At 38.8% G+C, this 15,222-nt stretch overlaps 2 protein-coding genes across 4 annotated transcripts in view; one reads left to right on the forward strand and one right to left on the reverse strand.

Moving 5' to 3' along the window:
• The window catches only part of MTHFD2L (methylenetetrahydrofolate dehydrogenase (NADP+ dependent) 2 like), a 158,481-nt gene extending 143,289 nt beyond the window's left edge, over positions 1 to 15,192 (forward strand). For 2 of the 3 annotated variants that reach the window (XM_060187862.1, XM_060187863.1), the window contains one exon: positions 13,773 to 15,192. In XM_060187862.1, coding sequence (XP_060043845.1) covers positions 13,773 to 13,951 — 179 coding nt within the window. In that variant the 3' untranslated portion in view covers positions 13,952 to 15,192. The remainder of the gene's footprint in view (positions 1 to 13,772) is intronic. The other variant, XM_007519803.3, reaches the window with a different exon arrangement.
• BTC (betacellulin) overlaps positions 1 to 15,222 on the reverse strand; it is a 543,453-nt gene that overhangs the window by 84,726 nt on the left and 443,505 nt on the right. The window lies entirely within an intron of this gene.

Below are 15,222 nucleotides of genomic sequence, written 5' to 3' on the forward strand. Positions count from 1 at the left end.
AGAAGCTAAGAAGTCTATTTTAGGTATATTGCAAGGGGTCCATGACTTCAGTAATTTTTGCCTAAGTCTGATAGCTAACATGCAGGTGGGCTACAACTATTGTTTGGGAAGATGGTGTCAGAGTTGATTTAGTTGTTTCTTCCTAAACTGTATGTCCCCATAAAGTAAGTTTCTTCTCTACCTTTCTTTTGTAACTCTATCCCACATCTCAGCAGTGTTAGTCATGCCATTGGTCATTTATATTATCATCTTCTGCACTTAAAATTCTCTAATGTGATATTTACATTATGGAAATCCTCAAATTTGCCTTAATGGGAACAAAAGCTTTCACTCAGATTAGTATTAACCACATTATTGTTCTCCAACAGTCCAGATCTAGTGATGATAGATCCATTAAGTCATTCATTGATTTACTCGTCTATTTTTTAAGCACACCTTCAAGGTACAGATGTTATAACCACACACTGGAGAGATAAAGTCCTTGCACTCATAAACTTTATATTCTCCAGATAATATGTGCAAGTAAAATTCTTTTTTAATTTTTACTTATAAAAAGGGAACGCCAACAAAAAACACAGGATAAGAGGGGTACAACTCCACACAATTCCCACCACCAGAACTCCATATCCCATCCCCTCCCCCTGATAGCTTTCCTATTCTTTATCCCTCTGGGAGTATGGACCCAAGGTCATTGTGGGATGCAGAAGGTTGAAGGTTGTGTAATTGCTTCCTCGCTGAACATGGGCGTTGACAGGTTGATCCATACTCCCAGCCAGTTTCTCTCTTTCCCTAGTGGGGCGGGCCTCCGGGGAAATGGGGCTCCAGGATACAGTGGTAGGGTTGTCTGCCCAGGGAGGTCCAGTTGGCATCATTTTAGCATCTGGAACCTGGTGGCTGAAAAAAAGAGTTAACATATAAAGCCAAGCTTCTTTTGAATGTGGTTATGGCTCTATTAATCTGGGATATTTTAATGAGGTTTTTTTTTTCTTTTGTTTGTTTTGTTTTGCATCATAAGACCCTTCCTTGCACATGTACCACTTGGGGGATGACGACTTTTTCAGATAAAGAAGAAACATCACGACACCAGACTTTCCTCCATGGCATTTCTACATGATATGGTGGGGCCCAAGCCTAGTTCACATGCATAGCAAGCAGGCATCTACCTGTTGAGCTATCTTTCTGCCCCCCCCAACAACCAAATTAAAGTGATTTCTCATTCTCTCAGTTTTCAGTATCAATCCTTTAATTTGACTATATGTTTATTATAGTCAAATTATTATTATAGTTTGAGTTGCTACAGTAAATAACTAGACTGGATGGTTTAAAATAAGCATTTAATTTTTTATTAGCATTACTTATTTGTTTATTAGAGACAGCCAGAAATTGAGAGGAAGGGGGAGATAGAGAGGGAGAGAGACAGAGAGACACCTGCAGCCCTGTTTCACCACTCGTGAAGCTTTCCCCCTGCAGGTGGGGACTGGGAGCTTGAACCTGGGTCCTTGCACACTGTAATGTATGTGCTTAACCAGGGGTGCCACCACCAGGCCCCCAAGCATTTCTTATACTTCTGGATACTTGGAATCCAAGATCAGGGTGCCCTAACAGATTCTGATGAGGATCCTCTTATAGGTTATAACATAGTAAATGTCTTATTGGATTGTATATGACTGAAAGAGAAAGAAAATTTATTAGGGCCTGTTTTTCTTTTTTTTCCCTCCAGAGTTATCGCTAGAGCTTGGTGCTTGGTGCTTGCACTACAAATCCACTGCTTCTGGAGGCCATTTTCCCATTTTGTTTTCCCTGTTCCTATTGTTGCCATTGCTGTTAGATAGGACAGAGAGAAATTGAGAGAGGAGGGGAAGACAGAGGGGGGAGAGAAAGACAGACACCTGCAGACCTGCTTCACTGCTTGTGAAGCAACCCTCCCTGAAGGTAGGGAACTGGGGGCTTGAACCAGGATCCTTACACTAGTCCTTGCACTTTGCCACTTTGTGCCATGTATGCCTAACCCACTGCTTTACCCCCAGGCTCCACTAGAGCTTTTTAATAAAAATACAGATGCTGCTCATGAAGACCACACTTAGCCTAATCACTTCCTATAGATCTCCACCTCCTAGTAACATCGTATTGGAGATTAAGATTTCAGCATATATATTTGGGGGAGAAGGACATATGCATGCATTGCATAGCTATATGGCTGATAGTATGATAAATTATCAACTTTTCATAGAAGATTGACACAAAAAAAACCCAAAGAGCAATTTTAGTAAAAAGACCTAACACTTCCATTGAGAACTGTTGTTTTCCAGTCACTTTGAAAAAGTTGATGGAAATTCCAAAGCCTAGCCAAGACAGACTGTTAGTAACAGTGTGGTCTTAGTAACCATTACAGGCCACTTTATCTACCTGGTAGGGTTGCTGTGGTGACTAGGTAATTCCTGTCATAAAGTGATCATTGCCTTCATTGCTGCTTATAGGATGCTCAAGTGACCTCTCAGTCTCTGAAATCCAGTCAGCCTTTACAGACAGTTTTTATTCATTTTTTGTTTTTGTTTTTTTAATTTTATTTATAAAAAGGAAACACTGAGAAAACCATAGGATAAGAGTGGTACAATTCCTACCACCAGAACTCTGTATCCCATCCCCTCCCCTGATAGCTTTTCTATTCTTTATCCCTCTGAGTGTATGGACCCAGGGCCATTATGGGATGCAGAAGGTGGAAGGTCTGGCTTCTATAATTACTTCCTCGGTGGACATTTTAACTGTCATTAACAAGAATGTATTTGACACTGGATAGTTTGCCTTTAGAAAAGAGAGTTAAAAGTTAAAGCACAAAGCAAATAGACATAGGAACAAGAGAAGTGTCTGATGCCTCTTTTCTTAAACTTGACATATTTTGCCAGTTTTTTTTTTTTTTGGTGACTCATTAAATCCCAAATATGAAAAGAAATTTTCAGGTATCTTGGTTATTTAGATCTTTCAACTGAGATCTAGTCCCTGTCAAGAGTCTAGAATGTTCCTATTTAGTTTACTACATATAAGATATCTTATACAGGAGTGCTCAGTAGCATGATGTACAAGACTGAGGAGGGAAGAAAAAGGGTTGCTGGGTATGATGGTAGCAAATAATGTTTCTTGTTTGTTTGTTTGGTTGGTTGGTTTAGATTTTGGCCAGAGCACTGCTCAGCTCTGATTTGCAGTAGTACAGAGGATTGAACCTGGGACTTTGGAGCTTCAGGCATGGGAATCTCTCTGCATAAACATTATGCTGTCTACTCCTGCCTCAAATAATGCTTTTTCTTTTCTTTTTTAAAAATTTTTATTGGGGGATTAATGGTTTACAGTTGACAGTAAAATACAATACTTTGTACATGTATAATATTTCCCAGTTTTCCATATAACAATACAATCCCCACTAGGTCCTCCAAATAATGCTTTTTCAAAGAAGTCATGAGAAGCATACATTTTTAGTCATTTTGATAATGTTACTAAGAGTATATTGGGATGTTGGAAAAGTCACGATGCATTTTAGCATAGGAAAATATGTCATGAATTTTCTGAGAATCCAATAGTAATGATTCCTACTACTGACTATCCACATAGAAACTGGCAATGATAGCTGGTGCCATTGATGGCCAGAAAATAGGTTCCTCTGGTGGGTCATGAGTATTTTAGCTATTCATGGCTATGTGACAGTTATCTGAATGTGGATATGTGATAGAACTATTTAATATAAGGAATGGGAGCCAGGTAGTGGTGCACCTGGTTAAGCTCATACATTACAGTGTGCAAGGACCCAGGTTCAAATCCCTGGTCCCCACCTGCAGGTGTAAGTTTCATCAGTGGTGAAGCAGTGCTGCAGGTGTCTCTCTCTTTCCCTCTCTAGCTCCCTCTCAATTTCTGTCTCTATCCAATAATATGTGCATAAATAAAATATTTTAAAAAGGAATAAGTAAGTCAAAGTAATGATTAAAAACATTTTTTAACTTTTTGTTTATAAAAAGGAAACACTGACAAGAACCATTGGATTAGAATAAGAGGGGTACAACTCTACACAGTTCCCACCATCAGAATTCTGTATCCCATCCCCTCGCCTAATAGCTTTCCTATTCTTTAACCCTCTGGAAGTATGGACCCAGGGTCATTATGGGGTGCAGAAGGTGGAAGGTCTGTCTTCTGTAATTGCTTCCCCACTGAACATGAGCGTTGACAGGTCAATCCATACTCCTAGCCTGCCTCTCTCTTTCCCTAGGTGGGTGGGGCTCTGGGAAGCAACACTCCAGGATACATTGGTGGGGTCGTCTGCCACATATATATAACATAGTAAATAGGTGAGGAAAAATTTTGTGAGCTTAGCTCAACGATTGACTGAAGCCAACAGATTTTGTAAACAAATATGAATTACAATCTGAGACTGTGATATTCCACATAGCGTTCTGTGTCAAGGAATGTCTTTATGTAGAAAACTGTAGAAACAGGTCAGTCCATCCTCCCAATCTCTCTCTCTCTTTTCCTAATGGGGTGGAGCTCTGGGGAAGTGAGGCTCCAGGACACATTGGTGGGGTTGTCTGTCCAGGGAAGTCTGGTTGGCATCATGCTAGCATCTGGAACCTGGTGGCTGAAAAGAGAGTTAACATATAAAGCCAAACAGGTTGTTGACTAATCATGAAACTAAAGGCAGGAATATTGCAGATGAAGAGTTAGGGGATCTCCGTTCTGTAGATAGCTAGTAGGCATATTTTAGTTATATTCCAAAGGTCCAAAGGGCCTGTGGCTATGCTAGTTTTTTTGTTTTTTTTTTCCCGAGCCTGAAATATGCAGGTGGATCCAAGTTACTGTCTGGGGAGACGATGTCATGGCTGGAAAAAGGACCAGAAAGCTGGATCAGGGAAGAAAGTAGCTCCCAAATGTGGGAAAGGTGTATAAATATTGTTGATTGTAAACCCCATCGATTTGATGTGATCTGGGGCCATATTCAGCTTAGGAGCCCATGTGACCTCTGCATCCCTGTAGATCTGAGCTCACATTCTGTGGTCATGAGTAGGAACATTCCAAGCTGCCCCAATTTCAGGACCCATCTTCCTCAGGTATAGCATAGAGTATGTTGTCCATCCTCCTTTTGGAGGATAGAACATTCTCTACCATTGTTAGTCCAAGTTGAGGGTAAGGTTATCAGTCATCCTGATAGAGATGACTGGTAACATTGGGGAGAGGGTTTTATTCGAGGTCTAGGGCATGTTCAGCAGGTAAGCAATTACAGAAGTCACATTCCACCTTCTGTACCCGACAATGACATTGCACCTTGGATCCATAGTCCCAGAGGGAAAGTTATCAGTGGAGGGGAAGGGATACGGAGATCTGGTGGTGGGAATTGTGTGGAGTTGTATCCCTTTTATCCTATAGTTTTGTTAATGTTTCCTTTTTATAAATAAATAAAAACCTAGAAACCCCAGATATCAGATAATGAGACACATTCAAGAGAAAGCAAAATAAATTGCCTCTGAGGCATCTGATTCCTTGCTTTGAGTTCAGTGATGAGCCACTCATTTGAGAGTAAAAGCCCTTTTACTCTCTCTGGCTCACTGTGCTCTGAAGTGTCATTCTTATATCAGCCATATGAGAAAGTGGAGTCTTTTCCATATTACCTCCTGAGTCATGTCCTATGCCATTCAGGTTTTTCTGGTTGTTATTCATGTACTTCATTTTCCTGAAACTTGTCTCCCCTTCATTATAGTGGATATATTTGAGAGGTCATGCCTAAATGGCCTGCATGTAGAAGCATGGGAAAATTCTCCCAGCATTTAATTTAGACAATTACACATGTATACTAGGAGACTGAAATTCACAATGTGAGAAACAAGAGATTTCTTCTGTTGCCCTGCCACAGATATGGGATTTCCACCCCCCTTTCCCTTTGGGGGAAGAAAGTTGGTTTTAAAAATCAGTTGTAGTATTGTCAAAAATCTGATATGAGCCACAGAGTGAGTCCTTAGAAGTGGCAAAGGATTACATGAACTACAAAGACATGTAAGGGCTGGAGAAACAGCAAACTAGGAGTAGTGCCCTGCTTTACCATGGGGGCAGCCCAGGTTCCAGCCTGGTCCCCACCTCATTGAAGCAAACGTCAGTGCTGTGGTCTCTTTCCTGCTGCCTTCTCTGTCTCTCTGTCTCTCTCTCTCTCTAAAAAATAAGTAATTAAATATTCTACAATAATAAGTAAAACAGTAGTATTTGAACTTAAGCTATCAGTTGATCTTCCTTCACCCAAAGGAGACCTGTAAAAACATAAATATAGTCTTTGACGTTGTTAGAATATACAATTTCCAAACTATGCTAGCAAAACTAATCTGTTTACATGCATTTGGAAATGTCACTGTTTGGGACTTTAGTATATGATGTACTGAAGCAGAAATCTACTACTTACCAAAGAATTAGTGAGAGTTTAGATTATTAAGCCTAGGCCTGGGAACCTGGAAAGGTAAAGTTTCCAGAGGAAGTAATGAAACAGAACACGTCAGAGACACCCTGTCTGAAGCATGGGTTGCCAGTGCCAAAGGTTAATTATTGCACACTTTTTACTTTATTCATGCCTAAGTTGTGAAAGGGCATTTTAATATCTCATATGTTCCTATTCATATCCCTCATGAGTAACCCTTCCACACCTAGTAGCCACAAGTCACTCCTCTTTATTTTGCAGGCATGTAAATACCCTAGACACCTAGTTCCCTCTATTGCTATCATCACTTTAAATTTTAAATATGAAATAACCTTCGCTCCACATCTATTATGCTTATCTTGACATTGACAAGTGATTGCCTTTAACTAGGAATACTGGAAATGCTATTAAGCCAAGTCTGTCATAGTCCTTTACTTTGGAAATCTGAAGTACGTAATCTAAAAAAAAAAAGGGGGGGGGGTGAAGGGAGTAGCTGTAGCATGGTTGGGAAAAAGGGATACAGAAAATTACTGAGGTGTTTCAGACTACGAGAAGGATTCTTGGATACTTTGATTTCTCCTTTATTTTACTTTATTCCTGCAAATTATTTAGTAGTACAAATTTTTCCCCTCCAGATTTTTATCTTGCAAAACTGACTATTCTTAAGTATATAATAAGTTTGTTCACAAAAGTCTTTTCTTAAAAGCTTCTTCAGTGCGAACACAGGAACTTTCGCTACCATCACCCATCCTTTTATTACTTTATTTAATTTAAAGTCTATGGTGTCAGAGATGAGAATGGCTTTTCCTGACTTTTTTTTTTTTTTTGGTGGTCCATTAGCCTATATGATAGTTTTCCATCCTTTCACTTTAAGTCTGTTTTTGTCTTTTTGGATCAGATGGGATTCTTGCAAGCAGCATATGGTTGGGTTGGGTTGGTTTTTCTGATCCATCCTTCCACTCTGTGCCTTTTAACGGCTGAATTTAAGCCATTGACATTTATTATTATGGATTGAATGTACTATAGTGCCATTATTCAACAATTTTTTATTTGCTCTGATATGTGGCCAGTATTATAGTGATGTTCTTGTTTATAAGAGGTCTTCTAGTACCTCTTTCAGGGCAGGCTTGGTGATGGTTGCCTCCTTTAACTGTTGTCTATCTGAGAAGGTTTTGATCCCTCCATCTAGTCTGAACGAAAGTCTAGCAGGATATATTATCCTTGGTTGAAACCCTTTTTCATTCAGGGCTCAATAGATATGTATATATATTTTTAATATTTATTTTATTTATTTATTCCCTTTTGTTGCCCTTGTTTTATTGTTGTAGTTATTATTGTTGTTGTCATTGTTGGATAGGACAGAGAGAAATGGAGAGAGGAGGGGAAGACAGAGAGGAGGAGAGAAAGATAGACACCTGCAGACCTGCTTCACCGCCTGTGAAGCGACTCCCCTGCAGGTGGGGAGCCGGGGTTCGAACCGGGATCCTTATGCCGGTCCTTGTGCTTTGCGCCACCTGCGCTTAGCCCGCTGCACTACAGCCCGACTCCCTCAATAGATATTTTGCCACCCTCTTCTGGCTTTTAGAGTTGGAATGGAGAAGTCTGCTGATAGTCTTATGGGTTTTCCCCTGTATGTGACTTTTTGTTTTGCTCTTGCAGCTACTTTAGGATCCTTTCTTTATCCTTACTTCTTTTTTTTTTTTAAATGAAATCTTTTTATTTTTTATTTTATTTTATTTTTTATTTATTTATTTTTTTAATTTTCCCTTTTGTTGCTCTTGTTGTTGTTATTTATGTCATCGTTGTTGGATAGGAGAGATGGAGAGAGGAGGGGAAGACAGAGACGGGGAGAGAAAGACACCTGCAGACCTGCTTCACCGCCTGTGAAGTGACTCCCTTACAGGTGGGGAGCCGGGGGCTCGAACCGGGATCCTTCCGCCGGTCCTTGCGCTTTGTGCCACGTGCGCTTAACCCGCTGCGCTACCGCCTGACTCCCTATTTTATTTTTTTTTAATATTTATTTTATTTATTTATTCCCTTTTGTTGCCCTTGTTGTTTTATTGTTGTAGTTATTATTGTTGTTGTCGTTGTTGGATAGGACAGAGAGAAATGGAGAGAGGAGGGGAAGACAGAGTGGAGGAGAGAAAGATAGACACCTGCAGACCTGCTTCACCGCCTGTGAAGCGACTCCCCTGCAGGTGGGGAGCCGGGGTTCGAACCGGGATCCTTATGCCGGTCCTTGTGCTTTGCGCCACCTGTGCTTAACCCACTCCTTACTTCTTTTTATTGTAACTATGATGTGTCTTGTTGTCTCCAGGTCAGGGTTGATTCTGTTTGGGACCCTCTGGGCCTCTTGAATCTTAATGTCCTTAGAGCATCTCATGTTATGTTGTTACTTTTATATTTGTCCTCCTCCCTCTGTCCCAAATGAGGAACTGATTTCATTAGGGAAATGAGCGAAACACTGAGCAAAACTAGTTACCCTGCTGTGTACCAGTCCTGCTTCAGATTACTTTATCCTCAATTTTGAAATTATGGTAACCGTTATTCTTAAGCTCTAGGCTCTTTGTTAGCTAGACTCTTCCAGGTTGTTCTTATTTATCAATTACAGTGACTTTTTTTTTTATTTAAGATTACATATGAGAGAGATTTACGTGAGGCAGGAGAGAGAGAGAGAGAGAGAGAGAAAGTCAGAGTACCATTCCTGTAGATGCAGTGCCAGGAATCAAACCAGGAACCTCAAGTATGAAAGCCCTGTGCTTGACCAGTTGACCCATCTCGCCAGCTGCCACACTGACCTTCTTGAAGTATTCCTAATAGCTCACACTGTTTTCCACCTATAGGAAGTTTCTTTCACCTCCATCACAAACATTGGACCCCCAACCAAGAACACCATCTATTTTCTACCTTTCTGTTCCCACTGAAAATAATGTAATTTATTCTTCAGATTTCTGGATCTGACATAGATATAGTTGTATTTGCACCATGTTCAAGCTGAATTAGAGCCTCTTGATACATCACAGTGCAGTAAACAGTTCACTTATAGTATATTATCATTTATAGCACATTTCATCTTCATAGCTCAACTATATTTAGCTAACTATTTTTTAATATCTATCTCCCAACTAGAGTATAAGCTTCAAGGGACACTGACTTTATTTGTCTTTGTCAAGAAATATTTGTTGTAGTCAATGTGGGCCAAATTGTACCATGTATGTGAACAGTGAATAATTAAGTTGCAAAGATATACAAGTGTTAAGAAATAATGCAAGATAAGGCTATCGGAACATACTGTAAAAGATCAGAATTTCCATGACAAGTCATATTTTTATTTTTACTATATTTACTTATTTATTGGAGACAGAAATTGAGAGAAAGGGTGAGACAGAGAGGGTGAGTGACAGAGAGACACCTGCAGCACTGTTTCATCACTTGTGAAGCCTTCCCCTTTCAGGTGGGGATTGGGGCCTTGAACCCCGGTCCTTGCACATTGTAACATATGTGCTCAACCAGGTGCGCCACACCTAGCCCTACAAGTTATATTTTATCCTAGAACCAATGAGCAGTCTTCAAATGTTTATAAAGTGACATCCCCTAACCTATGTTTTAAAGAACAGATCAGGCAGCATATATAATAGTAGACTGGGAAGAAAGAAGCTATAAGAGTAGATTTTCTGTTCCCACATGAATATCCCCTTGGTATCTGCCTTCATATAACAAGCCTTTATATTTGAACTTGAACATATAAATTGTTCAGTGGGATGTTAGCAACTGTGGTTTTATATTGGAATTATCTTGGTTCTTATGTGGAAGTCTGAGCCCACCATGTGAAATAACTTTACTAAAGCAGTGAATTACAACAGTTCTAATCTCCTCCCCACATTAGAAATATACACTTCAGCATCATTCTCACTGATGCATTCTAGGATCTTGGAGTGGAAGAAGGCTTATAGAGTTTAAATCCTTTCTTTAGGAGAATCTAACGTACTTCATGACTGTGGCTTGAAGTCACCCTGCTAAGTTTCATGGATGAGTAAATGAAAGTCATTTCAGCCTAAGGAGTTAACAGGTCCCACAAAAGAACTGACCTTGTGCTAAATCTGAAAGGGAAAGATTAATATTTATTACATGTACAAGTGCCACAAGAGCAAGTCTTAGATCCAGAATGACTGATTTTATTTTATTGCCTAAGACATATTTGTTTTATTTTGTAAGAAAAAGAGAGGTGAGAGCACTGTTGAACAACTCTGGCATATATCAAGGTTGGGGGGGGTTTGGGGGGGTTGAAACTAGATGCTCAGACATTCAAGTCCTGTGCTCTAGAGCCATCTTCCTGGCTCCAAAATGACTTGAGTGCTAAGTGCTGCCTTGTTTTCTTTCTCTGCAGCTGAACACAGACTAACATCACAATGGCAGAACAATACATTTTCAAGACTATCTATAGAATTTACTTTTCAGGCTCTAAAATTTATAGAGAGAACACTTCAATTATGATAACTGCTGTCTTTCTTGAAAACATTCCTGTTTGGGGGAGCATGACTAAGTCATCTCCATCAAAAACTCATGCATGGTTGTTTCAAAGAACAGTACTGATGTTTTATTGGCCTCTCTTATCGAACAGTTTCAGCTATTTATTTATTTATTTAATTTTTTATTTAAGAAAGGATTAATGAACAAAACCATAAGGTAGGAGGGGTACAACTCCACACAATTCCCACCACCCAATCTCCATAACCCACCCCCTCCCATGATAGCTTTCCCATTCTCTAGCCCTCTGGGAGCATGGAACCAGGGTCATTGAGGGTTGCAGAAGGTAGAAGGTCTGGCTTCTGTAATTGCTTCCCCGCTGAACATGGGCGTTGACTGGTGGTCCATACTCCCAGTCTGCCTCTCTCTTTCCCTAGTAGGGTGTGTCTCTGGGGAAGCTGAGCTCCAGGACACATTGGTGGGGTCTTCAATCCAGGGAAGTCTGGCCAGCATCCTGGTGGCATCTGGAACCTGGTGATTGAAAAGAGAGTTAACATACGAAGCCAAACAATTTGTTGAGCTTATTTTAAAAGCATGTTGACTTTGTGAAGTTGATTCTAACCCTGGTTTTGTGATGCCTGTTCATAAATCCCTCATGGGAGTGCTTATGTCAATAAATATAATACCTAGCTCAAGCATATAGAACTTTTGGTATAAAACACACATTCTTGCTGCTTAAACACACAATAAGCACATCTGAATGTATTTATTGCCTTGAAATGCTTCAGTATTCTCATTTAAGCATATGGGACACCTTTTCCCTTCACACAAATTAGGATTGATCTTTTTTAAAAGTATCATTTTCTACAAACAAATGCAAACCCTTGTCTGCCCTCAGGGAAAGGTCTGCTTCTGAGAGGTTAATCCTGTGTTCTAATGCTTGCTGATGCTTTCCTCTCTCACATACAGAATTGAAGAAGATGTATTTCAGAGAATCAAATGTGTTGAACTGAACTCTTTCTCACATGTCTAATTTTAGTCCAGAAATCATGTCCAGTACTTCATAATTACATCCTTGGACAGCTTTGAAGTAGTTATGCAAAGTTATTAAACTAGGGAATTGTTTTAAATGTTGATTATCAGTGCCCACTGACATTTGCTAATGGTAATTCTTTACCTTTCTTGAAGAAACACTTTCATATCATATGAACATAGATTAACCAAGAACATGTAACTTACATTTTTCTCAGACACAGATTCTCATAAAAACTAAATCAAGAGGATCAAATTCTTCATAGTCTTACTCTCACTAACGTGCAACCTTCATTTTCATTTCTGTCCACTTCCTTTCAATGATTAAAATGAGGAACAGGTATTACAGTGACATCATAAACTCCTGCCTACTGAATAATTTCTGGAGTTTATGTTGACATAGCTAATGCTTAGAATGCCAAGAGAAGCCCACTCCCAGTTCAGATGGATACCCATTACTTATTACATAACATGATCTATGGAATGATAGGCAGGACAAGATGAATGTTTATTAGTTTCAACCAGTAAATATAGACAGTGAGCTACTAATTCAGGCAGGTATTATATCATGCTATAGTTTATCCCCATTCCATCTTCCTCTACCCCAGTGCCCCTTTTTGAGCATGACATTACTAAGCCTGTTGTGCAGAACATAATTTGGAAGAGGAGGGTCATGATACCTGAGCAGAGAGACCAGTGGTCTATCTGACCTGATGCCCAAAAGGAAAACAGCTTAGAATGTTCAGCTAGCTGTGTAATGTAATATGATAAGTGTAATTCAAAGATGGTGAGCTGTAAGTACTCATAAGAATGTAGGGAAATTACTACATAAAAGTTTTTTTTTTTTTTTTCAGAAAAGTCAAACTCCTTGAGAAAACTAAATTCATTAAATTCCAATTTAATAAATGGGATGTGTTGAATTATCTGTATCTAGCATTCACTGTGTCATATATGATGCACTTTGGAAGCAGTTAACTAAACAGATTGACAGGTATTTGGGCCAGTCAAGAGCATGGAGACTCAAAGTATAGTTTTGGTCTCCTTTTGTTCTTTCTATCCACATTAGATAATCACAAAAGTGATTGTTTAAGTGTCTACTTAGACACTAGTCTACTTCACTGTAGAGAATTTGAGCTTGGGCTAGGGAAATAGTATAATGGTTATGCAAATGACTTTCTTGCCTGAAATTGAAGCTCTCTCTCTCTCTCTCTCTCTCTCGTAAAAAATGATTAGATCTTGTTGGAGTTATATATGTAATGCATAAAAATACTCTGTTAAAACAAGCAAATAAGGAGGCTAGGTGGTGCACCTAGTTAAGCACACATGTTACAATGCTCAAAGACCCAGGTTTGAGCCCCCCAACCCCCTCCCCCCCCACAGGAGGAAAGCTTTGCAAGTGGTGAAGCAATACTGTAGGTGTCTCTCTGTCTCTTTCCTTCTCTATCACCCTCATACTACTTGATTTCTGTCTGTCTCTATCCAATAAATAAATAAAGATAATTAAAAGAAAATAAGCAAAAAGTACAGACATCAGTACAGCTGATGTCTCCTTAATGGAAGGAAGTAAACCTAAATGTAAGTTTCAAATGTAAATGCCTCAAGGTTACAAAACCCAAAACCCAAGAACAGCCAATCACACACAACCAACTGGACCTTAAGCTATGAACAGTTAAGAATTTCCTTGCTTTGCTTCTGCCTTTGCCCCATAAAATCTCTCCTCCAGGTTTTGTCCTGCAGGTCACTCTTAACCACTCCCTGTTTTACCCTGTCCAATTTAAGTGGAGGAACACTCACATAAACTCTTAATTTTTTAATGTGCTTCATTTCTATCCTATAGCACTTCAATATGTTTATGAGCATGAAATTCTCAGGAAAATAAAGGCTACTCTGTTTCCTCCATCAGCTGTTAAGAAGAAGGCTAGCTTTATCACTCCAGTTCCCGGAGGCGTGGGACCCATGACGGTGGTGATGCTTCTGAAGAACACCCTTCTGGCAGCTAAAAAACTCACTTACTAGATGACAGGAGAGACTGTAGCCAGCTCTAGTCATGTTATTTATTTATTTTGACAAAGGTCAAAAACCTTTCTATTTTGCTACAAAGCTATTTATTTCTACATTGTATTTATTTTTTCATGGATAGAATCATCATGTAGTAAATAATTCCTTGTTTGTACTTCTTGCTAACAGATCTTGAGTTTTTTTTTTTTGGGGGGTGGTCAAAGAGGGAGTGGGAACAGCAAAATTTCCAATGAAAACTTTGTTAACAGTTATTTATTTTTTGTGGGTAACCTTTGTCCATCATGTTAAAACAATAAAGGGCTCATAACAAATGAATATATTTTTGACACAATTTAATATCACAAAGTATGTTTTCAGCCAAGAATGTTTTGTCAGCCAAATGTGCATCCATGTAAAATGCAATTTAGATTTGGCATAAGTATGCTCAGTTTTTATGTATTTTATGGTCTATGTAATATACTGGAAAAGAAGCTTCTTGCTAAAGGAAAGATAAAAATTAATAATAAAATCTTGCTCCCATATAGTTCTCAAATGTATCCTATGGGGCATCTTAATAAGGATGGGTGCTCTAGGCAAGCAAAGGAAAATACTCAAGGAAGGCAAAAAATGCAGAGCTACTTAGAAAGCTAATGACTATTTCAAATTGTAAATGACTATTTGACATAATAAAAAATATAACATCATGCATTAGTCTTATAGGTAATCTTTCTACGTCTAGAAAAAAAATAGTATTTGGACAGTGCCTTCCTTGAGGAATATTGGAAAATCCCCAAATAAATAAATATGGTAAGCAAAAGGTCAGGCTGTATTTTTCTGCAAGTATTCAAAAACATGATAATAGTAAGAGTTATATTTTCATTAAGAACTTTTGTTTATTCACAAATTCAGATGTCTAATGGAAAAAGTTAACACCTGTGCCAAAGCTAAATGTTAGAATATAACTAAAAATCTGCCGCACTCTTGTCCAGGGTTTTTCCTTCTTCCTTCTTCTATTTGGTTCTCAAAATATAATGGATGCCATATTTTTAACAAAATTTAAATTAGGAAATACATATGAATGTCAGTTAAAGACACTCACGTAATTGTATTATTTTCATGTCTAAGCCCTAGTGTTGTTTACAAGCTAGTTATGATTCTTAACCCAATGCATGTTTTTATCAGTGTGTACTTTCGTGTGTGTGAAACACTCTGTTTATAATTGATAATATTTCAACTGGATAATAAAAGAGTTTGAAAAATGTTTGTCTTCTTTTTCCATAAGATAGCAA

Source organism: Erinaceus europaeus, chromosome 3 (genome assembly GCF_950295315.1).
Source record: "Erinaceus europaeus chromosome 3, mEriEur2.1, whole genome shotgun sequence".
Lineage (NCBI taxonomy): Eukaryota > Metazoa > Chordata > Mammalia > Eulipotyphla > Erinaceidae > Erinaceus > Erinaceus europaeus.